Consider the following 27946-nt stretch of genomic DNA (forward strand, 5'->3'; position numbering starts at 1 on the left):
TCTCGAGAATCTCTTTCCTTGGCAGACAAAAAAAGAAGGGGGTTGAAGTTTTCTTCACTGTGTCTGACAAAACCCAGCAGCCTTGTAACTGTAAAAACTGAAGTATCTCAGAGATCAGTGTTGTCTGTGTTCATGGTGTCTATTTCATGCCAGAGGGCTGACAAAGTCCATTGTCATTTATTAAACTGTAGGTTAGGAATTGCATACAGGAATGTCCAGATTGTTCTGAGAGAAATTGTTATGTATAACTGTTCCAGCCTGCTCTTTCTCTACATGAAAGCATTTTATGCTACAGCCAGCTGTTCAAACATTTAGTTCTGTGTATGTAAAACATTGAACCTTTACTTTGAAGTCCGGATCATTTCAAGAGAAACTGCCCTCCACTTTCTGAACTCTGTTCTTTTCACTCTGATTATTTTGAATTCCAAACAGGTGAGTGTAGATTTGCAGTACTTCAGTGTAACTCTTCTCAAGAAATGTTAATTGCAATGCATTGTGTAAAGACAGTAATTTTATTTTCTGAGGTGTTTCTGTAACACCTCTGACCCCTGGCTATAAACCAGCATATTTGTGAGGTGCTCTGTGTACCCAGAATGAAGACATACAAGCGTGACACAGAGAGTAGCAGTTGATCTACAGACATTAATGAAGGAAAACTGCTTTTGGATGCCTGTCAACTTTTTATAATTTTTAGTTGTAGCAGATGGCCTCCAGTTACTACTAAAGGAAATGAACTTTTCTGTACTAATAGTGGCTTAATTCTTCTACTCTCCTACATCAACACTCATTCAGATGAACTGAATGCTAAAATGAATGCAAGAGCTAGGGAGGACTTTTTTTTAAATTCTGGAAGGAATACTGCTCTTGTTCCTCCAGGCACACACTGATCAGTGAAAAAATGCAAAGATTTTGCAAGATTTGAAGGATTTAGATTTCTCTGTGAGAAGCCTATTTTAGAATTGCTCATTGCAGATTTTCTTGTACTCTGCTTTGGGTATCAGCCATCACTGAAGACTGAAGCAAACAGATGAGATAGGTGAGATAGGAAGTCGGTGTCTTCTTTGTTGCTAACAGCGTATGACTCATGGTGTACAGAAAAATTGCCACTTGCTGAGACTGTGCTAGAATTTTATTTGCCTCTTTTCTTTCTGTTGCCAACAAAATTAGGCCTAATTACTGCTGGCTATATCCTTACACTTGAAGTTATGCCAAGGCCAAGGCAAACCTGCTATGATTAAACATAAATTTTTTTAGCTTGTACCTTTGCCTGCCTTAAAAAGGTTTATGTTTGCCTTGCTTACAAGTTTTATTCTGGGAAGTGAGAGCGAGCTGTAGAATCAGCTTTCTATAGATTTAGCCATTAGTCTAGACAGAAGTCAGAATTGGCATTCCTTAGGCAATTCTGACACATTATTTAAAATCATAATAGCAATAAAAATTTGGATTTCTTTAAAATGTAAGGTGAAACTTTGAAAATTTCTGAACATTCCTCCACTTCCCTCACTAAATTCTGAAATGCTATTGAGCCTTGGAAACCTGTTCTAACACGTCCCAGTTCAGCTGTGATTCCTGAGAGTCAAACTCCTAACTCTGTGTCAGTCACAAGATGCAGAGAGCTCAGAGGGGCTATCAGCCATAGAAGTCCTCCTCATAATGTGAGAAGCATCTGATTCAGGTCTTCTAGTGATGCTGGCTTAAAGGTGAGGAAGATAGAAAGACGTCTTGAGGTTTTCGTGCTCTTCGCTTTGAAGTCAAGGTTAGTCCAGGTTCTTCTGGTCCAAGTGATGGATCTTCCAAGCTCCCAGCTTAGTCTCAGGGCTTCTTTGCCTGTTGCTGTGGAGCTGAAAGCAGAACTTTGGAAGCCATGAAGTCCCTGTCTCTGTGGAATTCTGTATTATGGGACTGTCCTGAAGCCATGAACTCTAGACATCCAGGTGAATTGAAAGAATCAGTTATAGTTTTATGTTTAGTATCTGATTTTACATAGCATGTGAGATCTGCCAAAAGAAGCATGCTTGCGTTTTGGCAGAAATTCATTGACATTAACATATTTTCTAAAAATCTTTAGTCAGTGGGGTTTTTTTGAAAACTCACTTCATTGGAGAATTCCTTCTCACAACAATTAGAAAAAACATCAGAACTGTGTACCTGAATAACAGGAGTAGATGTACATGGTATTTACTTAGTACTCCCTCTCACCCTCATGTACTTTTCTGTAGGCCTTTTTTTAAAGTGTCTTCTTCAAAAGAAATGCTCTCTACTACTCTTCCACTCCTCCAGGATTTTTCTGAAGGCATGTTACTTCTCTAGGAAATCAGTGGGACAGGTTCTTTACTTCAAGTGCATGCACAAAAATTTGTGCAATGTGGCCTTGAAGTTTTCCGAGCAGACTCCTAGTCATCTTTAAAACGCCAATAATGTTCACAGTAATGTATCAGTGAGTAATGACAGCTACAAAAGATGATTGTCCAACTGTAAAGCAAAACCATGGAAATTCAGGTTGGAAGGAAAGGAACTCTGAAGATTGTCTATTCCAGCTTCCCACTCAAATGGGAAAGATCAGATTATTAGATCAGATCAGCTTCGGCTTTGTCTGGTTAGCCTTGAACTTCCTAGATATGATGTACTTTGGAGATAAATCTTTTAACACTTCTAACTGGTTGATATACACAGCATTGCCCATAGCTTTCCAACTGAAAGCAAAACAAAACATTTCTTGGGGTGATGATCCTGCAAGCAGGACTGGCAACATCATTCTCTTCTGTGCACACTGTTCCTCAGTTCTGCCCTGATACAACACTGGATTCCAGTCATTAGAGTCTGTAACTAGAAGGGGTTGTACTGTATGGCCAAGGAAGAAACAAGCGGTTTACCTAGTTTTATTATCTTCTGTAGTTCTGGTGTGAGCATTGAACAGAAAGGAATGAAAAAGGAACTTAAATTACAGATACATAAATGAAGTAACTATTATAAGGGGCTACTTTTTAAATTATGCTTTAATTAGATAATCCAACATTATGTACTCATTTTGCTGGCATTAGCAAACAATTTGCTGTGAAACACGTGTCTGAAGACTATATTAACTAAGCATAGAATTCTGACTGCTCTCAGTTCTAAATGGGGTTTGCAAAATCTGTGCTTAAAAATGTGAGAGTTATTAAAAGTGATTCTAAAGTAAATAGTTTCACTCCTCATGGCTTCTCATAACCCTTAGCATGCTGGGGACAAATGAAGTGGACCTGCACAAAAAAAATGTTAAAACATGGCAGTGGATATTTTTTTTAAAGATCTGCTCCTAGAAAAACATCTTTCACAAACTGTGAATCCAGACTGCTGTAATTCAAACAGTAACTCCATTGATCAATGTATGGAATGAAAGAAATTCCTATGGAATGTAGGAAACTGTAGAAAGAGAAAAGTAACCACTAGAGCAGTGTGTATAAAGAAAACAGTTGAGCAGTGTGTACTTTGAAAAAAATCCTTTTATTTTGTAATCATGTTTTAGATATGATGCTGACACATTTAACATTTATATGGTATGTTTAGCAGATGATACTTTGCTGGGCTTTATTTTGAGAGTTAAAACGTATTGTGCCATAAGTGAATTTGATTCAGAAGCTAAGCAATACATTCCCATTCATTTTCACCTTCAAAATGAAGACTTAGAAGGGAATTTTAAAACTGCTTGTCAGGAGCACAATTGTCATAAATATGTATAATGAAATTACAAAGACATGAAGAAAAAAATGGAGAAGGAACATGATTAGGCACACAATTAATATGCTTCCTCTCTCAGCCTGGGATCCTCTTTGAAGTTAAGTAGAAAAATGTGACAAGTATTCAAATGTACTTTCAATTTACCTTTTCCTAGCTCTAAATTTCCAAAAGTTGAAACTACGTGTGTTCCGTAAAGCATTGATTCTTTTCTGTTGTGGAGGATGTTTAGTTCACTGCAGAGAGTGAACTCTGGAAATATTCCTAGTATATCAATATATAAATGATGGAGTAATATGTGTAATGTACAAATCTTCTGTGGACTTGATTAGATTTCACAGTGTTCAAGAGAAAAGAAATTGAAAATAAAGACAGAAAGCCTGTCAGCCAAGTAGAATAATTTCAGCAGACAGGACCTAATCCTCTTATTGGGCTGAAGGATTTATAAACCCGTATAGATGTAGGCCTGTGTGAATTAAAGATAATTACGCTATTGAACAAACAGGCTGTGAAGTAATATCAAAATATGGTTTGGAAATAAACACATACACATATCTGGCATTACTTTTTTTCTTTCTATGTCCCTACACAGAAAGCACTGAAGTATGTTTTAAAAGTCAGAGTTACAAATATTGGAATATTTCTGCATCCACCACAAAAAGTGACAAAGATATATCACACAGTTATTCATACAGAAGTGAATAATTACGAGTCATGCAGAGGGACTAATGAAAGAGGCAATTTGCTGTTTATTCCTCCCAAATAGTATATTCCACTTTTCCCGCATGCTCAGAAAGCATCTTTTTTATTACTCTATTCATTTTCTATCATAGAAAAAAATGGCCAAAGTATTTACAGACTAGGAAGTCTTCACTGATAGGCTCTAATGGATAAAAGAAGACTCAGTCTGCAGAGTTCATGCATGGAGTTGGTAGTTGGTAATTTTCTCTGCTTCACGCTGCTCTTGACATAGGAGGGAGACATCTGTAGATGAGTTTACTCATGTGAATTAAATTTTTTAGCCAAACTGGCTAAAAAATTGGCAAAATCCAATCTATTCAGTTGCGTCATTGAATAACCATTAACATATCTAGGTTTACAAGATTCTTATCTAGGATGCAAGAAATTTTTTGTGTTATGAGAAAGAAGAATAATAGTGTGATCAATATCTTTTGAAGTAGAGTAAGTGTGTTTTCCAAGATCTGTCCAATTTATGGAAGTATTCACCTAAAACACGACTAAGTAATCATCAACTAATGTTCTGGGACCACATTTTAAGATGTGCTGAATAACAGTGAAGATTTTTGAATAGAGGTTTTTTTTTTAATGTTTTAGGAATAAGCTATAGAAATGTATTCTGCTTCAGTAATTAAGAACCACAAAAAATCGTGGTTCCACAACCATTAATAGCTCATCTGCGCATTATCCAGTCATGATAAAGTATTTATTTGATATCAATCAGGCAGGATGTTTCACTGGTTTGCATAGAATTTTGCTGTATGCCTGTGTGAAATCCAGATCAAAGTACTGGAACTGGGCAGTCCAGGAATTCAAGTGTTTCAGCTTAATGCTTAAGGCTTAATTCTACCATATTGTCTTTACAGTACCAGTGAGGAGACAAACAATTGCTGGCAGACTTTGAAGGCAGTCTATACAAAGCTAAACTAGAAAATGCTGCCTTACCAATACGTAGTGATGATATTTTTTATACAATTCCAGAAACCCTGGAATCTGAATTTACTATATCCTTAAATTATCCCAGAATTATAATCCGAAGACATTTGGCACTGCCTCATGTTTTATTTTACAATGAGATAATGTGCATCAGTGCATCTCTTAAAAGAATTACTCACGTATCATAAAAATTTGGTTGTGTTGCTTTCATGAATTTAAAAAGACTCATTAAAAATCTGTTGTAAAACAAACACAAAATGGGTGCATGAAAATAATCAGAGTTCACAAGGCATTTGCATTTGCCTGTTGAACTAAATTTGTCTGGCCTATACGAAGTCTCCTTTTCACTCAAAAATGGTGCACTTAGTTAATGTCACTAGTGGCTATGGTAAGTAAATGTTGCAGTTCTGTTCTACTTGAAGTGCTCCACATCTCCTTGGTGCTTGTTGTATTTGGGTGCAGCAAGCATGCTGGAGAATTAGGCTTGTATTTGTATTTTCATTCTGTCCCACTACTGGACTAAGTGCAAAAACAAGTGCTTATTTCAGACTTGTTTTAACAGGAAAAAATGAGCAATAAATATCCAATCTTCAGTCTGAAATATCTGTAGCTGCCACATAGGCAAAGCTGGATCAAGCAGCATAAGGTCCTGCTGTTAGCAAACACTTCACCAACTGCTTCAAAACTAGACTGAGCAGCTCTTGTTCAGAAAAAAAATCTGTTACCACATACTGTTTTAATGTTTATGGGGATTCCAGAGTGGTTGAGTAATTTGACTGAATTTGTCATACTTGTGCGTTTTGGATCATGCAGTCCCAGAAAGAAAATTTTTTCATTATAAAGTCAGAACTGGAGAAGTTAAATAAAAAAAAAAATAAGTGTGCATGTGTGTGCATACGTACATATACATACACACATATGTATCTCAGCAGTATTGATCGAGAGCAGAGTACAGGCTTGTAGGCTTTTGGTGCATTATCCTGCTATCATGGTTAACTACCTGAGCAGTCTATCAGTTTGTACAGCAAGAGATACTCAGTCCTTGGTGTTTAGACTATTTCTCCTTGGTGGCATGTTTTGTAGAAAATAAAATGGGACTTCCAAGTGGGAAGTCAATCAGTGGCTCTCTTCACTATGAAGCATATTTTGAAATGAAAGGATGAGAAAAAAAGTGAAAAATAAATGCTTTAGAATCTATTCATTGATACTTTTTAACAGACATAGATTATTTTTAATATGTATTAACATGTGGCCTATCTGGATACCTTTTCACATTTTTTGTCTCTCAAGAATTGAACTTCCTCTCCTGCAAAATGTTGTGCTTGGACACTTTCTGTTCCCTTTGTTTTTCAAGACATTTGCACAACTGTTCTGCCATTCTACTGTTAAAATCGGTTCTGGATGGAGGTAAAGGGTGAAGGAACTGTAAAGGTAGGCTTAAGCATCTGTTGTAATCCTGTCTCTTGGTCACAGAACCACAGAATCACAGAAGCACATAATGGTCTAGGTTGGAAGTGACCTCCAGAGGTCATCTGGTCCAACTCCCCTGCTCAGCCAGGGCCACCTACAGCCTGTTGCCAAGGATCATGTCCGGACAGTTTTTTAATATCCCCAAGGATGGGAACTCCACAAATACCCTGAGTAACCTCTGCCAGTGCTTAGTCACCCTCACAGTGAAGAAGTGATTCCTACTGCTCAGAAGGTTTCCTGTGTTTCATTTCGTGCCCATTGTCTCTTTTCCAGTCACAGGGTAGCACTGAAAAGAGCCTGGCTCCATCCTCTTTGCACCCTCCCTTGCACTATTTAATACACGTTAACAAGAATATGATAATAAGGTCCTGTGTTTCAGGTCCTTGACACTCCTTTGAGAAAGTTGCCTCTAATAGCTACAGAAATATGAGGCTTCAAAGGACCCAAGCTCTCTTTTCTCCAGCCATATTTCCTGTGGAAAACACATGTGTGTGTGTGTGTGTGTGTGTGTGTGTGTATAAATATGTGTATATATGTATATATATAAAGAAGCTCTGTTTGGTTCCTTATAACTCATTCTTCCCTTGCTTACAAGGAAGTATTTGCCACAGCATGAAGTCTTTGCCACTATAACCAAACCAATGGACCGGGGTACTACTTTCTCAGCAAGTGTTTATGAAGGCAAGGAAAAGGTTCCGAGGGAAGGACAATGGTGAAACACCCACCCTTTTTTAACTACATATATTATGTTGCCATTGAAATACAACACTGCTTCATAAGTAGATTTTTTATTAACAGATTGCTGCCATGAGCTGTATTACTAAGTAGCTACTACTTAGAGAATTAATAGCAGTTCGTATTCGCCACCAAAAGTTCCAAAGCAAGAGAGGAGCATAAAGATAGTGGCAGTATTGCTGGTATTTCTTTTGAACACTACTTTTTGTTCAAGTCAGAATGTGTATCTGTCTGTTGGTTCCCTTTCAGACCAGCACAGACCCCTCCACTGGGACTGAACTCCAGATATCTACTCACTGTTTTTTAAAAAACTGTCTTTATTTTTGTGGTTATTAGAATTTGCTAGGTCACTTCAGGTCACTGCAGATGTTCACTACCAGATACGAGAGTGTAGCCAAACACATTAACATCTATGTGACTTTGGCTATGCGGTCATGTAACAGAACCACAAAATTTCAGTTGCAAAAAGAGACATCCTGTCAGATCCAAGATGAATGTCTTGCCCTGTGGAGTCTGAAGTTCTGCAGTTGCATTCTATAAGCCAAAATAATTTCGTGATTACTTTCCTTATTTAAAATAACATAAAACCCCACTACATAGGACCCCACAGGCTGTATCAGCTAGTTCCTTGGTGTTATTCTGTTATTCCAAAGCAAGCGATGCAGCTGCCAGATAGACCTCTGGGAACGGACCTGGCTCACAAGGAAGTTGATCTTTATGGAAAAGTTCTTGTGAAGGGTGTGGGAAATTGATACTTTTGATCTCTGTATTGTAAATTTCAATATTCTTGTTATACCTTCTACTTTCAGCTGCAATGAGCATGTAAAATTGTAATTTATGTCTCTATGAAACATATTTAGCATTTAAACAAGAGGATGATGATTAAACGAGAGGCTGATGAAATAACTGATGAATGTAAGTTTGGTTTTACCATCAACTCTAGGTCCCTACATTTGCAGAGTCTCAGTTTGAGTACTGGGTGTAGCTCCTACATTATATAAAATTGTCACAGCTGTACTGAAAGCAGCAGAACTAGCATAATTCACCTCATCGGAAAATTAATTACACTACTTTGTTTTTCTAACAACTACAGAGCTTTTGAGAACCAAGAAACTAATGTAGAAACAATCTTTCCTCCTCAATTCTCAGAACTGTTTCAGGTTTAACCTATTACAACATGGTTCTGCTGTTACTTGAATGTTCTTTATTACTGCTGCATTTTGCATATAGAGCAGCATGTAAAAAAAAGATCAAAGCTCACTGATTGCCACCAGAATTCCTAATGTTTGACTTTCAGGGGATGAACCTGAACATGTTGAGTTTTATGTTGGCAGGACTTTTATGACCGGCTGACTGCCAGTGACAAATCAGTGAGGCTACCCAGTGTAAAACTGATGTAGGGAGGTGCATCTGCTCTGTTTTCTAAGCAAGTCATGTTCATCTTTAACTTTGAAGGAGGACTGACTAAGGCAGCTTTGGATCTTTCCACTTGCTTCTCTTGTTAATCACATTTCTGGTATCTGGTCTTTTCTTAAGATATATTATTCCAAGATATGAGTTGTGGTTTGACAGTGGAGTTTCCAATAAATGGATTTATTAAGATAAATTATTTTAGCAAAACTATATCCAGATGCATCAGTTTCTAGGTTTCTCACAATGAAGTCAAAATGAAAATGTGACCTTAACTGAAGCTATAACCTCCCTTCACAATCACATGTTGTATTCATGCATGCATACACATGTGCAGGGAGAGTAATCTACTTAGTTATGGAATATGCTTAGTTGTCAAATACTTTGGCCAGAAGAATAGGTTATCTCTGTTGATTCCACAGCAGTCATGATAATTGGTGCATGCTTAGAAATGTGTACATGGTATTAATACTCAATTATGAGGGCAGTTTGTAAAACAAAACCAAAAAAACCCATATAAGCTTAATATTCTTTGCAAAGACTGATAAAAGAAAGGGAATATCTAGATCCCGTTCACTTTACGTTTCTTGATAGCTGTGCTAATGAAAGCAGGGAACAGGAGACGGAGAGAGGTAGAGGTTGGGAAGATTACTGTAACATTTTTGTTGACTGGGATGACAACACATTCAGAAAAGACTGAAGACTGATGCTTCTTGGTCTTATGCAAGGTCATCACTGTTCACAGGCCTGGCAGTAGTTTGCACAGCATACGCTGCAGAACAAGACTAAGCTGTGGTATGTTCTCAGGGAACAGGGCTGTAGCACTACCTATAATATTTTTCAAAAAGCCCTAAGGTTTGAGAAGTGCCTCCTGAAGCTGGAGCTCAGTGCATTGTATGGCATATCTTTGTCCAGTGGTTTTGGCAAGAAGCTGCTATAGAAAGTCAGAACAAAGATGAAGTCATATTCAACTGTGTATGGCATGGTGGAAGAGGAAAGTGATTCCAGCTGATGGTGGAAGAAAAAGCAGGTGAGAGCAGACAGCTGAAAGGATCTGGAGGACTCACTGCTCAGAACTTGGAAAGCTCAGCCTTTAGTCTGCATGATGCTATACTTCCCAGTACCTGAAGACTTCTGTTGAAGTCTTGACACATCAAAGTTCAGACATAATTAAAACTTTATGCAACATAGTTGTGCTTTTGCTAACACACATCTGTGCTTATCACCAGTGAAACTGGTGAAACCAGTGACTTGCAATAGAATCAAGGGTTCAGACAGGGAAAATAAAGAGCAAAGCCTATGATCAAAGCCAAAAAAATGCCAACAACCCTATGGTTTGTGGTTTTTATCATGTGGGTTTCTTTTTTTTGACTTTCTGTATATTCAGTTCAAACAAGCATTAAAAAATGCAATAAATTCTAAAGCCATTATTTTTTTCTTATTATCACAAAAATAATAGCCTTGAGAAAGTAACCTTTGAAATTTAAACCAAATTTATACCATTTTTTGTCAACTAACTTTAAAAAGCAGAAAGCCAACATGCCAACGCACTTTAAATGGATTTATAAATATTGGATACAGATGCAAATCAGCTATATTCCTGAAGTCTGAGATAGCATGAAGCTGAGACTTATCTGTGAAAGACTTTCAACAGTATATCAAGTGTTAAGACTTCAGAATAACTGCTGTATGCTTTTTCTGTCTTTTTTTCAGCTCTTGGATCAAATAACATTTGAGTGAGCTAAAAAGTTACTATTCACCAAAAATAAGACTTCTGCTATTCTTTACATACTCTGGAGGAGATTCAGTTATTTTTGGCCATGCACATGTAAAGAATAATATATTCTTTATACGAAAAAAAAAGTTCATTTTTTTTCCCTTTGGTGATACATCTGTAAATCCTGGATAAAATCTAATGGACAATTCAGTAATTCTAGACATAATCTATTGATTAATCCACATTGTGTACAAGCAGTGGAGATCTGCTCTTGAGGGCAATGAGCCGCAGAGACTAAAGAATTAGTTCAATAATTAAACATGATAGTAGAGCTGTTAAAATGAACGTTAGCAAGTTGGAAAATGTATTCTATTTCACTTTAAGTCAGTGATCTTACTGTTAATTATAACCTACCTGGCAGTGTAGTCTATCCAATTTAGTCACCAGGCAGTGATCAGTGTTGTCATAGCTAGTTAACTCAAGCTTTGGTATACATATAAAATCTTATTTATATGCCAAAGTCTGATTAAAATAATGAACTGCACTGATGAAATATCTGATCCATGCGGCTGTCCTAATGTTGACATACTGCTCTTGTCCTGTTTCCTTAGAAATAGCGCAAAGGAAATGTAGCTTTGAATCTGACAAAAAAATTGTCTTAGCTCTCTCCAGTTTCTCAAGTCACCGCGTGAGACTGCATTTTGGGCCATGGGATGGGGGCAGATAAGGATGGAGTGGGAGGAGGGAGATGTGCCTGCAGATGCGACTGTGCTATGAGGAAAGAGTTCTGGTCTCCAGCTCCACGGAACATCTCATAGCATGGTTACTTTCTGCGTGGAGCCTTTCTAGAAAAATTCAGTGGTTTATCAGTGGTCCATGGTATTATTTCATCTAAAAGCATGGGGTTAAAATGAAAAAATTATGATAAATCTTTTTTGTAGAACTTGTCATCAGTGTATTGGCTTTTCTGGAGCTGACAGAGCTAGCAGTGAGGCCGGTATAGGTCTACACCTGAAGATTTATTCTGAACTTGTGTTTCCGGTTGTGAAGAAACATGGATAACGTAGTACACGAGGCTGCGCGCATCGGAAGCCAGGTGAAAGTAAAGTCAGTACACTGATTTACTCCATCTACATGAATGTGGGTGCAAAGTCTGAAGTATCTATATCCAGCATCCCATGAATATGTCTCATGGTAAGTTCAAGCAGACTCATTTTTTATTTCATTTTTCTTCTAATAAAAACTTTAAAGTTCTTCTTAATGAAGATAGCAATTCCCCTAAGAGGTGGATCTCCAAATATTAGTTTACAAAGCGTGGCAAGTGCACCGGCCCGGTAAGAACCGGGGCTTTGTAACACGCCGGCTGCCAGTGCTTTCACGCCCTTTTGTTTCCGCGCCGCTGGCGGCCTGCCACGGCACCGGTCGCGCACACAGCCCTGATAGGTGCCAACCACCGCGACCCAGCCATGGACACCCCCGTCCCCACCCCTTGGCGAGAAAGAGAAAGGCGGGACCCCTCGGCCGGCAGGCAGGGTCGTCGTTCATGAGGTGCCTCTCACGTGCGGCAAGCAGACTCCCCGATCCGTCAGACTGTACAGTAGCGATGTTTATTCGGCACCGGGCGGCATGGGGGTAGCCCCACCAAAGTTGTGCGCACCGAACAGCAACTCATCTCTTCACCTTATACAACCAAGTATTACATATGCATTAGATTTACCAATACGCCTATACATATGCATAACCTATCCCCACTTCCTATTAAAATTAGTTCCAAGGGGTCATTTCCATGGACTCCTCCCGACTGCGCTTGCGCAGGGCCTCCTCGTGGTGGTCGTCGGGGATGAAGATAGGTGACTCCTCTTCATCACCTCTAGTTGACCTTTTGTTCTTGCGCAGACTCAGTTGTTTCCTGGCTTCCATCCAAACTGTGGGGTCAGTCCCAAGCGGTTCTTTAAGGCACCTCCCAGCCCCCATCAGACTACACAGTAGTTAGCAAAACATGAGGCACCATCAACCCAGCCCTCCGCTATGCACCTCAAAGAGCTACACTGACAGCGCTCAGCGATCCACCAACATTCCTTTTAAACCCTTCCTTCACGTCGGCTGAGAGGATTGTGTAGAGCACTGACCATAAATGGCCACAGTTTGGCTCCAACACGGCTATAAAATGGGCCCCCGCCGGAGACCCCCTGAGAGAGCGCTGGTTCTTCAGGGAGCAGTGGTTCTGTGATTGGAGACTCTCTCCGTGGGTTTAGACATCGCCCACGGACACCTCCTGGGACTGAGGGCCCTCCCCCTCTTTCAGTGACCGGTTGTTTCTTCTGGAGATGCTTGCGTGAGCCCTCGCCTCTTTGGTGAGTGATCCTGTCTTCTGCGTACTCCTGAGCAAGAGCTTCCCCGCAGTGGGTGAATGTGTGCACACCTTGGGCCAGCATTGTTGTGTAGTGAATAGCATCCCCAGCTGTCATACCGGGCCTGTAATGTGTTATTGGAATGTCATCTTGGTTACTCCTGTTTTGTTAGTTTTGGTTGTTTATTTTTGGTGATGCTTTAACATTTGGTCAAGTAGATCTAGCTACACACCATGTAGTCCTCGCTCCCAGCTGGCATCCTGAACCTGTAAATAAGTTCTGTCTGCTGAAGTGTTTGTAATATATGACCCCCGTTCAATTTAACTGTTCTGGTTTTGATCATTAAAACTGATTTTTGGAATATATTCATGTCAGTTTCACGCTTCCATGACAGGAAGCCCTGTAGATAAAATCAGACTTGTTTAGTTTACTGTTGCATAGGATAACGTGTGAGGTCCACGGTGGGAAATCTGTGGTTTGTAAGCAGTGAAAGCGGTTATTCCACTGAGCTGAAGAAAGAGCCTGCTGTGTTTGCGTTCAAGAGAAGAGCTGTAGGCATGGTATTACAGTGATGCATTGAGTTTACGCTGGTTCCACAAGGAAACAAGGCGTACATAATTGCAGCATGTGTTTGTGCAACAATTTCTGAGCCTGCTTTGAGTCTGAGCTTGTATGCACCAAATGTGACAAAAATGGAGAGGCCTGACGGCCACTGCGTTGTTCCAGGTCTCATGGAGCAGCAACAGAGTAAGGGTGGGAAACGCTGTTCATGTCTTCACTAAGAAAGGGACTGTTTGGAGATCTAGCAAATTTGCATAAGATGTCTTAAATGCTGGAAAAGCTTTAGGGAGTGCTTACCCTCTCCTGACAGCAGAATCCAAATCACAAGACAAAATTTTATTTGAAAGGAGGATTCAGTGGTTCTGCTGCTCACAGTAGTTTCTTATTCAGGTGGCCAGTTGGTTTTTTTCTTCCACTGGAGTAAAGATAGAAGTGGCCAGCCAGCTCATTCTCCACCCATAGCGGGTTATAGTGAGTGGTTCCCCTCCTACAGAGCTGAGAGACTCCTGTACAGAGGGTTTTTTCCAAGTTTAGTCCAAAGTGTCAGGAGAACATTAAATTGACAGAACTCCCAGTTGGAGTTTTGTAAGCAAGATGTTTCTATAATTGTGATCTGTTACTAGGGGACAATTACTCAAAGCCATCTGTCCTGAGGTGAAAAGTAGCCTTTGAACAGCCTATTTATTTCTGTCCCAGCTTTTTTAGCGTGCTAAGTTTCAATGTGGAAGCTATGGCAGGTGAAGTTGGTCAGCATTTAGAAAATTAACATGGACACAGAGAAAAAAAATGATGTAATCAGCTATGTATTTCCAGCTTTTCGGCAGAAGTGTATCTAAAACAGCTGTCAGTGGATCTGGTCCTACGGGTCCCTGGCTGAATTTACCACAGCAGCGGAGTGTGCTCTTGCAAATTGTACTCGCCTGTAATGTTTCTGACTGTGAAAGCTTTGTCTGGCCCTCGGCTGCCATTAACAGTGTGTTGTGGGACGTGATCATTTATACTAATGAGTCAGTTTAAAACAAGAAAGTCTTTCACTTCAGACTTTAGCCAGGATTTTGACTTAGAACTTTTTGTACCAGAAATGACATTTTTAAGATACTTTATTTAATCCATTCAGTGAATTCACTGGGGAAAAGAAAGAATGTAAGCATAATAAAACCATATGTGATTTACACTTAAGATATAAAAGTAGTATAATGTGGCTCTTGGGAAATGAAATTCTTGGGAAAAGGAAGATGGAAAAAGTAGGATTACATTGCCTGGATTATTTTTTTCTACATTTTCACTGGTGCATTCATGCTATAAAAGCATTTAGCTGTAAGAAATATTAATGTCCAAGATATATTTTTAGATTTTCCTGTTCCCATATCATATACAGCACAATCATTTTTCAACTTCTCTGCAAAATTATTTTTCAACTTCTCTGAATCCCAGCCCTTTATAATATCAAATCTATTAGCTGCTAAATCAAATGGTGTAGAGAATATACTTAGAAGGATAAAAAGCAATAATAAATGTCAGGTACATAAACTGAAGAACGTTTATGAAAGGGATGCACCTGAAAGACAAGAGAAGTCCTCCTAAGGACTTGAAAGTAAAACTTTAGTAACAAAATATCAGTTTCTGTTGCTTGATATAAAAGCATGGATAGCTTGGCCATCTGAGAGAGGAATGCAGTCCACCAGGTTTCAAAGTGCTGTGAAAGAGTTCAGGATGCATTAAAAAATTAATTTGGTTTTCGTTATCATAATAGCCCTGAATTTCAACATCAAAAAACCTCCAGAACCAAACCCCAGTTACTGTAATTTTTTTCTGTTCTGAGCTAACTGGACCAGGAATGAAGTGATTTTCCACTCTCAGATTAGTGGAGCATCTCACAAAGCTTTGCCTAAAGCTCTGATAGATATATCAGCCTCCATCACACAGAGACCACACCAGACTATAGAAGCTACACAATTGTATCAGCTATTTGTTTCTCTCATGTCCCACTCAGACTCCCTGCAGGCAGGCTTTCCAGCAGTATTTGGGATAATGCTTACCCTCGGGTGTTCCTGGGTAAGCTTGAGGCTCTGCTTGCAAGATTAAACTGCATGTAGCATATGAATTTGACCTGAAGGCAAGCCTCACTAGATGTACAGACTCTGGCTCTTAACCCTGTGGTGGAACAGATGTCATGAAGTGGTATGAGCAGGGAGTATGACATCTGTCTTCTTAAAGCAGCACTGATTATGCAGATGATGGCCCAGAGCAAGAATTTCTGACAGGAGAGAGAATCCTGGGTCATTCAGAGTGTCGGAGGGAAAACAAAAAGGCTTGCTAAATTACTCATGGGGAACACAGGGAGATGGTAGTGTTTCAGATCATTTGACTGAGCTAAGAGATATGGTGTGGTAGGTGTGAGGGAAAGGGCGCTTCTGTGTGAAGGTTTCTTATTTTCATAGAGCAAATTGTGACCCACAGTTCCTGTCTGCTCGTAGCCTTCTTATGCCTCTGGTCTAGGACAGAATCTTGTAGTGCAGGTGGGGGCTAGCAAAGACAGCAGGAGCAACTGCAGGAGCTGCTGATTAAATGTTCCCTATCCTGGCTCCCTATTAAATCTCTTTATATGGAATGAGAATTTATGTCCAGGTCAGTGCGCCAGACTATGTCAGTGTCTTTAAATAGGTGTCCGTTTTTCCACATTTGGGCAGAGACTCTGCTGGCATGCACAACTGTTAAATCTAGGAAAGTGTTAGACGTCTCTCCCAGTGCTTTAAAAGAAAACCGTCTTCATCACCTTAGAAAGGCATGTCTGGGCAGTGAGGGTGTTGGTCATAGCCTTTCAAGAATTTTTTCCTGTAAAATTCAAGATAAAAAAAAGAGAGCGGGAAAGAGAAAGCAAGAAATGTAATTTTGTTTTTCCCCATGAAAATACACAGCAGACTTAGCTTAATGTGTTTTGACTGATTTCCAAGGTCATTGTGAAAGAAAAAGGGCAAGGTGATAACTCACGTCTGATTTGTTATGAACGTAATGGAAATTAAAACATATGCTAGCTGAGATGTTGTAAAAGAGTGCACACAGCAGACACTGATGATTCATAAGCAATGTTCTCCTTTCATAAACCAAAGCTCCAATCTGATTTATGAAGCGCTATGATGCTGCCTAGTGGAGAAATGCAAAAGCTCCTGCTCTCCTGCAATCATTAAAGGCTACTTGTCCCTCTAGCTGGCAATGATACTGCCCGAATCATAGCTTATATATTTATACCACACACCAATTTCATTCCATAAAGCCAGCGTCCAGATACAGACTCTGTAATTCTTGTACTGGTTAACTATGTTCAGTTATCTTCAGGTGGGTGGATGTCCTAGAAGCCTGCTCCTTCCCTCTCATGTACACACTTGCCGTCCCTGAACAAGGCTGGATGGAAGAGCAGCTTTGCATCATTCTGAGTGCAAGAACTGCACAAAGTGCATTTCAGTGCCATCTTTTGTCACAGGAAGGTAGCTGAGATAGGGTTCTGTATTTCTAAAGAAATGGTAAAGTTGCTCAAACTTATACTTTTGTATAAGGTTTTGTTCTACCACCTGGTGCTGAATCCCTTTTCAGATGAGCTCCTGCTTATCCCAAGCCTTGTGCCTGCTGAGCCTCCAACCACCTTTTAGCCGTTCTGCATTGGTGTCTAATTCCCCCCAGTACTTTTTTTCCTTCCACCCAGCCTATTTCCACGTTCTTCCTGACAGATACCGGCATAGCACCCCACACTGTTGTTCCTCTCTTCCAGCAAATCCTCCTTCTCTCCTGCCCTCCTGCTGTTGCTGCTGTTAGTCAGCCTTAGCCAGGATTACAGCTGAATGTGTGGCCTTGAGAACGCCCTTTAACTCCGTGAAGCCTAGTCATTCAGCCTTTGTTCTCAAAATATCTCTGTCACCTTCCAGAGCTGTGAACCATTCCTCTCACAACCAGGTGTTTTGGAGAATGAAAGCACTACTCAACTATCTTATGTTTGTGGAGAACTTGCTATAGTTTTCTACAGATAACTTGTAATCTAGTAATTTGATTCAACATCCAGCAAAGAGGGCTCCTTACTGTGATCTATAGGGTGTCAGCATTGGACACAAAGAAACACGAATTGCTTTACACTGCCATGAGAGAGATGAGCTTTATGTAATGCTGCTGTGACTGTGAATGCTGCTTAGTGCCAGAGGAACCATCGGTCAGACACTTGGAGGTTTTTAGTACATTCACTTTCAGAAGAGGAACTGGGTAGCCCTTTCACAAAGCTTTGCCCCACTTTAGGGTTCTCTTTCAATATTGTACTATCTCCTGACCCACACGTTTTTAAAGAGAATAAATACTACTAAAATAGAGCAGGACGAAAGCTCACATCCATTGACATTCCTACTAACTTCAGAATTATTAACAGGTCTCTGAGAAAAATCTGACCTATTTAGAAGGACAGTGTTTAAAGAAAGCACTGTAAATATAAGGTTCAGGCAAACTTATTGATCAGTTCTGATTCCTTCTTGACCTTAAAGGTCAACAAAGTGTTTTGCTATGCTGCCAGAACACATTTGAGGTAGTACTAGGGAGATGGATGCAGTAATGTGCCATCTATGATTTAAGAAATAACTTCCACTGAGAAAAATTTCTTTCCCTGTGATAAAGGATATATCCTAGCAGTACAGGATTAAATGCACTTTTTGAAATTTAAATGCAAAATATTATTTAGCAAATATATTAACAATTAATAACTGAGAAAATACACAAAACCTTATCCTGGAAATATATTTTTCCCACTGAAATCTTAATTAATGTAAAAAATGACCTGATACTGCGCCTATATTTTGTACCAGCTGGTGAAAACATTTAAGACTCAGTGTTAAACTGACTTGTAGAACATGATAAAAATATTTGTGGAGCAGCCTTCTGCACATCCCTGTGCCTTCATCTGTCATGTAAGGACAGTTGTTTTCACGGATGTAAACAATTACCTGATAGAAAAAATCTCAGCAGATGGCACATGTGAATGCATCTCATGGTTTCTGTTATGTCAAGGGCTCAGTGAGCTTGCTGTGCACTGCAGATAACATCTTGTTTGCTGCTGTTTGCTGAGACCAGAACTGTGCATGCACAAAGGAGCCAAGTGATCTTGCTGCATAGTATCTCCCTTAACCATGCATGGGAATGGAAAGGTGGTACGTGATTTTATCATAAACAAGTCGGTATTAAATATCTCTGCACAGAGCTCAATTATTATGCAGGGTACAGGCTGCCAGCAACAGACTGTGCTTCACAGCAATTCTTTATATACCGAAGTAAGAAAATGAGTGCTTGGTAATTCAAAGCGAGATTGACCTATGCAGAAATCTTCAACATCTCTAGACATACACTGATGCTACAGTGCAACAAGCATTCTTGTGTGCTGACAAGCAGTTTTACTTTGCCTGGTAGAAAGTTTCGTGGTGTATCTGCTATCTGATCTGGCTATTCGGCTGCGTAGTGCGTGAGTTACTCATAACTCTTGTTATGAGTAACTACAACTAGTTACACACAGAGACAAACCACGATGCACAGCTGCCAACTGTCCAGCAGCAGATGTCATCTAAGTGCAATCAGACAAGGGAGAAGAGGAAGGTTTTTTTCTTGTCCAATCTGTCCCTCAAGGGCTGGAGAAGAGAGGATTGATTCAGTCAGAAAGTTCATGCACTCCACCAGCTCAAAGCATGAAGTCAGTTAAGAAGATAAAAATTAGAGAAGAAGTAGTTAAAATGGTAACTCTTGACGTAACAGCCAAGCTGAAAATGTTTGTGGATGCCTGTTGCTAAAGCCACTGATCAACCTTCCTGAAGTATTGAGAGTGGGTAAAGAATCAATAGTCCCAAATACTGGAAGATGGCAGGAGTTAAAAAAGATCAATCAGATTTCTGAAAGACTCAGTTTTTAGACTTCCACTGTTCTTAATATTCCAGAACAGAATAGAGGAATGACTATATTCTCCATCAGTGTAATTTGACAAGGTACATAGGAGTAATCAACCGTTTTTTCTGAGTATTTGTAGTACTACACCATTGTGATAGCCAAGAGGTCCATTTTTCATCAGAGAAATGTCATTTAGAAGAAACTTCCGGAGGTCATCTGATCCAACCCCCTCCTCAAAGCAGGACTATCACCATCACGAAGACTGCAGATTTGCCTAGCCAAGTCCTGAAAACCTCCAGGGAAAAGATTCCACAGCCTTTTTTAGCAGGCTGTGCCAGAACTGCTGCACCCTCTAACAAACAAGTTCATCCTGAAGTCCAGACTGAAATTGCCACACTGCAAGCTTGTGGCTCTTAATCCTTACTATGTCATCTGGCACTTCTGGGAAGAGTTTTCTGAATCAGCTTTGTAATAGGCTTCAGGTAGTTAAAAGCAACTATCTGATCAGTTGAGGCATGTGTTCAAGATAGAACTGGCCAACTAGAATATATTCTGTGTTAACCAGGAGTGAAAAAAGTGCATGGAAGAAGTTTTAGGTGTGGTGGTCTGTATCTGTCTGAGGAACTTGTTAAGTGAGTACAGGTGTCACGTGACTACTTCTACTGAAAGGAAGCATGGAGGACTCCTGTTCCTCCACTTTCAGAAATACATCTGGATCTCTGTTAAAGCAGACACTGACAAATTAGCAATTCTGGCACATATAAGCAGAAAAAAAAACCTTTGTATTTGAAGAAATTGTTTGTGTAGTCAGGTACAGATCTGCTTCTTTCTTGTGACAGTGTTAGAGAATTGTCGCTGTTTGGTTGCTTGAATACTGGTGTGAATACTAGAAAAGCAGGTTGCTGCAAAATTCTCCTTTCAGAAGAGAGTGAAGCTGTTACTATGACATTATAAATATGCTTAGACTCATAGAATGAAAGAATCGTTGAGGTTGAAAGTGACCTCTGGAGATTATCTAGTCGAAGCCCCCTGCTCAAAGCAGGGTCTATTGGAGCCAGATACTCAGAGGTCCAGGGCTGTAAAGCTACTGTTTACCTTGTTGCATCTTCTGAGGATCCTGAGAAGATCATTCTATGATCATCTTATGATCACTACAGCAAAGGCTGCCCCCAACTTTCACATCCTCCTCTCCTTCCTTGATTGTAAGTATGAGGCCCAGCATCCCTTCATTGGCTCCATGATCATCTCTATTGAGAGACTATCAGTAATGGACTCCAGAAGTCGCCCGGACTGCTTGTGCTCTGCTGTGTTGCCCTTGCAGGCTTCTAAATTCACGGTAAATATTTTGCAATGTTTAGAGAGCAAGTTGTTGGGGGGGAAGGGATGTGTGTTTCGTTGAAGGTCTTTTTATGGAGAAATACTCGTGCAATTCTGGAAAATGTCTTTTTCCATGAAGGGCATCTTTACTAATTTGCCTTTGCATTTTGTGCTAGTGCACATGGGAATCAGAGTTCTGTTTCTCCTGACCTTAGAGCCCCCCCGACACGTTTCTCTGTACTTGCTATACTCCTTCCCTGCCTGGTTTACTCTGTGTTTATGAGGCCTTTTGAGCCATTTAGTTACCCAGCAAAGGTATCCATTTGATAACTGTAAATGTAACAAATGTATCTTGTAGGGGATGTTATCACTTCAGATGGTCAGAATCACTGCACAACCAAAACAAGTCTTGGTTCTTTGTGAGTAATGGGGAGGGTTGCAAGACAAGGGACTCCTGAATAATCCCTTTAGGCCCCTGGGCCTTGGGAGAACAGGTATGCAAACTACAGAGATAAAGAGGCTGCAGGATAATCTGAAAACCCCACCGATCACGGAGAGAGACGCCAAAGAAATGTGTGACGGACATTACCATATACTAATGAGTTCTCGGAAAAACCATTACTATGATAAGCATTTCTTGGAAATGTAATTAATATGTATGTTAACATAGCATAAATACCTAGTAACTGTGTCTCTTCGGTGCACACGTTTGGAGGAGAGATCCCCCGTGTGCCCGGCGCCATAATGAAGAATACCTGCTTAATAGTCTTCCGACTATTGAGTCTTCAATTCCGGCTTTTCACAGCACCACATTCAAAAATGATTCTCTTTTCTTGTGCTAATCCTTTGGGGATGTACCAGGCCCATAAGTTCTTTCGTTTTCTTTACAGTCACATATATGCCTACACGTGTGTGCACATAGTTGTTTATTATTACAAAATTAGGTGGGTCACTGTGATTGTTTGACCTGAAATATAGCCTGGGCTGTAAGGTTGCCCTGATTTATGCAGCAGACAATGAATGGTTTTCAATCTATTGACCTTCTGGTTAACAGCTTAGTTAGCTTTGCCACACCATTGTAGTTGAAATGCTAATTATTTCCCACTTTTGCCTCTCGAAGCAGCAGGTATGAGGTCATGCATGTGTGCAGTCCAGAGAGCAGTCCTCTGGGTTCCAGAAACTGTAGATCCAACCAGGCTCTGTGCCCCACATTAACTGACCGGCATTTTTTCTGTGTCTGTGTTCTTGCAATAATTCAGGGAACTTTGCTACTGAACTTTGCTACTGCTCTCAATTGTATAGCACAGATGGAGCTCGACCTTTGGGTATGTCCTTCATCTGCATCCACGTACTTAAACTCAGGTCCATTTCCTTTAAGGGTAAGAGATAAATCTGTGTGTATAGATTATGAGAGAGTGAAATGCCTCCAGAAGCCGGAAGGTTGGAGCAAGTTGGCTATTGATGTCACTGGTTACCCTCTGCACTCTCTCTATAAAGACAACTAACACATCTGAAAGAAGACTCCTAACCTAAAAGTTACAGATGGATATAATAAGCTAAACGATATGAATCTGGGCCTCTCTCTGCCTCTGCCTCCATTCGCATTTGTATTTAATAGATACAAATACTGGTTTTGTGCTTGAACAATTAAAGCAAATGTAATAGACCTCCAAGCAGGTTTTTCCTTTCCTCTGTCCTTCACCTCTTGTGAGCAGTGGAAAAGTAATTTTGGATCCCACAGGTCCATGGTTCTTGCGCTACACATAGCTGACAGTGATCTGGAGAACAGTAGCAACATTTGGGGTCAGAGCACCGAGGCTTAAGTCACAATAGCTGTCACTTCACAGCTGCAGTTTCAAAATGGCTCCCACGAATGCCATTTCTATATCAGTAACTCCGTTTTAGAAACTTCTCCAACTGCTGCCCTTTTACTGTTGACATCAAATTTCTTTCTGGTCTCCTTTTCTGTTTAATAAGTAAACCCTTCTCCTGCTACCTGTTTCTAAAGAGCTTTGCCTTTTTTCCCAGTTCGTTTTGAGCTTCATGGTCTTCCACTGTTATTGATTGCTGTGCTAAAGACACAATAGGGAAGCCAGGTATCTTCCAATGACAAAATGATGATTTGCGTTTTTACAGTTACTCTCTTTTCAGTAGTAAAGCAGTGAGATAATTACATGCAAAAAATAGAATTAAAAGGAAAAAAACCTGCTATTGTCATCTGCAGTCTTGAAACAATCGATGTATTGATTTATGGGGTGATTCTTAGAACACAATGATTACTTAAGTGCTACTCAGTGGGAATCTCCAGCTATCTGCTAATTCATTTCATGTAACAATTTCATCTGTAACATACAACAGTAACAAATGCTCAGCTCATAACCCTAGAATTATAAAAATACCATCTCAATTTATGGTATTCTACTACTTTCTTTTTTTGAAATACAGTATAGCTAGTATTAAGGCTGCTTCTGTACCACACCTTGCAGTGCCCCTGGTCTAGGAATCATAGACATAAATGGCATGAATTCTGGATGCTCCCCAATATCCAGTGGCTTAGTAGGAATACCTGTTTGAAACAAAATTATACTGGTGCAAAATAGTGCTCTGCTGGCTTAAAGGTACACAAAATAGCATAGCGTTTACCTATTGATTTAAGGGGAGAAGAGGGCATTTTTGTTCTAACTGCAGCAGAGGGACATGAATTTATGAGACATAATTGAATGGGAACAAAACCTGTGGCTCTAAGTCCATATGCTGCTCTTAACTATAACTGTAGGTCCTGATAAATCCATCAAGAGTTGTAACTAAGAGTTGTAACTAAGTTGTAACAAAGAGTTACAACTCTTAGTTCTGTTGGCTAGGAGCTGCTTGTTTTGCTTTTCTGTAGTGGATAGGTGCGAGCTTCTACTCCAGTCTCACTGAAGTTCAGGTGTTTACTGAGCCTTCTGACTCGTTTTACTCAAATGAAAATCCTGATTCTTCTTTACTGTCTTTTGCTGCCACCTTTTGCAAATACATTTCATTTGCCTCAGAGTTTATGCTAAAAGACCAAGTGTTTTGGGCTCTGTATATTGCAGTTTGGTACATGACTAGGAAACTGCAACTCGACTGCAGCTCCACATGCTATGTGGAGATAATTAAAAGGCTTTCTGCATTTGCAAATCTTCCTTTGCAAATGGGAAGTGGGAAAGTACAGTTCTATTCCTTAGATTCATTTCTGGGGTGCATCCTGCTATCCAAGTCCAATAAGCTCATTGCTGGCCACCTTAGACATTCTCCGTCTGCTTTCTAGGTCACTTTTCCCATGGCTCTTTGGAGAAGGTTTGGTATCTCCATACAGATCCTATATTCTCCTTCAAGCTTACTATTTTCCTTACCTTTTTTAGTGTTGAGTAATGGCTTATGCATTTTATTTGTAGTTGAGGTTCCTGTATGTATGTGTGAATTGAAAACATGACTTAATATTAGATTCACAATCAAAAAAAAATCACTAGCTTTGGCTGTCACCGAAAATCTGGGAATAAAACCTCGTAACACCAATGTAGTGTTAAAAGGCAGGCATTCTTTATTGCAGCGCTGGATGCACGGGGGATAATTCCACCAAACGTGCATACCCCATACCCTTTCCGTGCAGTTTATATAGATTAAAATATACATATTCATCTGATTACATAAGCCCTTTCTTTCATAGTCAAATCAGTCCATTTTCATACACTCCTCCCACCCGCACTTGCGCAGTGCCTCCTAGTGGTGGTCGTCGGGGGGTCCTAAGATGAAGGCTCATCCTCTTCATCACAGTGTCCGCTGGTTGACCCCAGCTTCTGCACATGCGCAGTCCTTTTCTGGCTCTTGTCCCGTAGCTAGGTCGCTGTAACTATGTCGCTGTAGCTAGGTCACCTTGACTGGCTCTAGGCGACCGCTAACATTTCAGGTGGGAAACTTTTGTTTCAGTTAATTTAGACAATAGATAAAAACCACAAACACACCTGCAACTATAGTAACGCTATTCCTATTAAAAATTTTCTTCACTACTATTGTTTAACATTGATAATTACCTGGAAACCAAACTCTCTGTTGCTGGACCTAGCGTCCAGATGGGCAGGGGCTATACAAGCGACATAACTAGCAACATGGTTTATGTTTATGGTTAACACATTTCATCCCCTTGGTTACATTTCCCCCCTTTGGAAGTTTTGAAATAATTATCTTTTCAATACTTCCATTCTATTCTATCTCAAACTTTATTTCAATCACAATGGTTAGATAATTATTGATTGTTATATTCGTTTTATAATTCATTTATTTCGCTACAGGGTGGTGGAGGCGTAGCAGCCGATTCACCAGGGTTTTGTCTTCTAGTAACAGTTTGAATAATTTTCCGATTAAAAGCAGTTCTGTTGGTGAGTTCTCTTTTTAGGTAATAGTATATGAGCATTATTACTACAATTACTACCAATAAAAGCAGTCCGGTACCGATTAAAGATTTGACCCAAGAGCTAATATTCCACCCTAATCCGTTAAAAATTTTATCAAGCCAATTTTCTTACATGTCCTGTTGAATTTCTTGAGTGTCTTTTTCTATTTGTTTTAGTAAGTTTAAGTCATGTTCAACATCCTGAGTGACGTTGGGGATATGTAGACAGCAATGATCTATTCTATCTTTTAGGTACTCACATACTCCATGTTCTTTTAACAGAAGCATGTCTAAGGCCATTCTATTTTGGAGAGTCATTCTTGAGGTTGCTTGCAACTGTAGGTTTAACTGTCTGAATTCTTTTTTTTGTTACATTTGCTAATTTTTCTACTTGACCAGTTAGTTTATATAACCAGGCCTTATTCCTATAAGTCGATAAGGGAGTCAATAAAGATTCTAAGGCCCATCCAATTTTTACTCCTGTTGAAGGCTCATTCCAGTTTTCATTTTTTTCAACTTTTGATTTTTTTATTCGTATTAATTTTAAATTTTCGGAGTTCCCCTTAAAGGGAGTCTTTTTCCAAATTGGACCTAATGTTGGTATTCCTAAAGTAATTTGTTTTACCTTACCATCAACCGGTAGGTGAGTGGACCAGGTTCCATCACTCATTGCCCAAACTAAGTGTCTTGGACTTTGAATTGTTGATTTTCTACAACTAAAGAATGTTCCTCTTTTGGGCTTATAGGTATTAGTCAACTGTAAATCATTTTTAAGTCCCCTACACTGGCATCCATATTTTAAGGCAGCTGCCAAAGGTGGAACACTTTGGATTGCTTTACTAACTGTACTGCAATTATATATTTTTGTACAATTCTACCAGGGTACTACAATTTTTTTTTTTTTTTTTTTCGGGAAGTACTTCTTTGTCATCGACCGATGGGAAAGCTGCAAAAATCATTCCATCTTAGGTGAAACACCAGGGAGCACTGGCCATATACTGGAACTGAGATGTGATGGTCATTGATCATACTGAATCCCACAAAGTTATTTTTTGTTTAGTTTTGTTGGACTTTTTGCATTCCTATTTTATGATTGTTCGAGTAACATTTTTCTTAGCGGGTTCATCATAAGCACACCAACCTATACTGGGAAAAACTATTTGGACAAAAACATAATTTAGTAACTTTTTACAATTTGTTCTACTTCCAGGGGTTTTCCATTGTTTTCTAACATAATCTATTCGTTCTTGCCACTTAACAATGGGAACTTGTTCACAATGAGTACCGTCATTTTTGGGTTCTTTGTTACTTAGATTTGTTGTTAAGATTCCCCACGGAACTGATTCTCTTACAGCCTTTGGGATTGGAAGACATGCAGTTATTTGGGTCACGTTTTGTAAGTTTGCAAATTCTTTTATAAGCCCGATCATTAAATTTTCTTCTGGAGTCCTCCTTGGGAGGTATATTAATTGTTCCGCTTTTATTGGCAGTGAATCGACGTTTTTTGTTTTTATTTCTAATATACTGAACAGTGCTCCTATTATCATCAGTTCCCAGATCGAGATACAGTTTTCTCGCATTTTACAGCAATAGCTACTCTTTTAGATATATTTCAAAGTCAGTTTTGCAGTTTTTGGATCTCTATTGATGACTTTCCACGAAGGGGCCCTCTTCACTCGAGTGTAGTGTATCCATGGTTCTACCCCTTCTACTTTGATCGCAGTGTAAGTTGTTAACAGTACCTGAAAAGGTCCTTTCTACTTCTCCTGCAGTGGTTCAGAGTTCCAAGTCTTTATGTACACGAAATCACCTGGTTGATATTGATGCACAGGTGTATCTAAAGCAAGTGATCTGGTCAGCACAACGTACTTTCTGAGTGCTTCAAGTGTTCTTCTTAAAGAAATCAAATACATTTTTAAATCTGTTTCCCCTGTTATTTTCATATCCCCTGGGATCAAAGGAGTCTGATAAGGTTTGCCATACAGAATTTCGTATGGACTTACACCATCTTTAGATCTAGGTTGAACTCTGATTCTCAGAAGTGCTAATGGTAAAGCTTGTGGCCACTTCAAAGACACCTCTTGACAAATTTTACTTATTTGTCGCTTTAATGTCTGATTCATTTTTTTCAATTTTTCCACTTGATTGTGGCCTCCAGGGGGTATGTAAATCCCAATTTATTCTTAAAATTTTACTTACTTGCTGAACCATTTCTGCTACAAAATGTGGTCCCCTATCGGAAGACATGCCAATTGGTACCTTAAACCTTGGAAATGATGCCGTGAAAAGCCGGAATTGAAGACTCAATAGTCGGCAGACTATTAAGCAGGTATTCTTTATTGCGGCGCCGGGCACACGGGGGATCTCTCCTCCAAACGTGTGCACCGAAGAGACACAGTTACTAGGTATTTATGCTATGTTAACATACATATTCATCACATTTCCAAGAAATGTTTATCATAGTAATGCCTTTTCCGAGAATTCATTAATATATGGTAATGTCCATCGCACATGTTTGTTTGGCGTCTCTCGGCAGGGGTCTTCAGATTATCCTGCAGCCTCCTTATCTCTGTAGTTTGCATACCTGTTCTCCCAAGGCCCAGGCGCCTGAAGGGATTATTCAGGAGTCCCTTGTCTTGCAACCGTCGGAACTATTCACAAAGAACCAAGATTTGTTTC

The 27946-nt window shown here is 39.6% G+C and overlaps 1 protein-coding gene across 5 annotated transcripts in view; it reads left to right on the plus strand.

Annotated features, from left to right (window-relative positions):
• COL15A1 (collagen type XV alpha 1 chain) overlaps positions 1-27946 on the plus strand; it is a 165058-nt gene that overhangs the window by 16337 nt on the left and 120775 nt on the right. The window contains exon 2 of one of the 5 annotated variants that reach the window (XM_075417011.1): positions 11662-11914. The exons of the other annotated variants lie outside the window; for them this stretch is intronic. Coding sequence (XP_075273126.1) covers positions 11899-11914 — 16 coding nt within the window. The 5' untranslated portion in view covers positions 11662-11898. The remainder of the gene's footprint in view (positions 1-11661; positions 11915-27946) is intronic. 5 annotated transcript variants of the gene reach the window in all.

This window comes from Opisthocomus hoazin, chromosome 3 (genome assembly GCF_030867145.1).
Source record: "Opisthocomus hoazin isolate bOpiHoa1 chromosome 3, bOpiHoa1.hap1, whole genome shotgun sequence".
Classification (NCBI taxonomy): Eukaryota; Metazoa; Chordata; class Aves; order Opisthocomiformes; family Opisthocomidae; genus Opisthocomus; species Opisthocomus hoazin.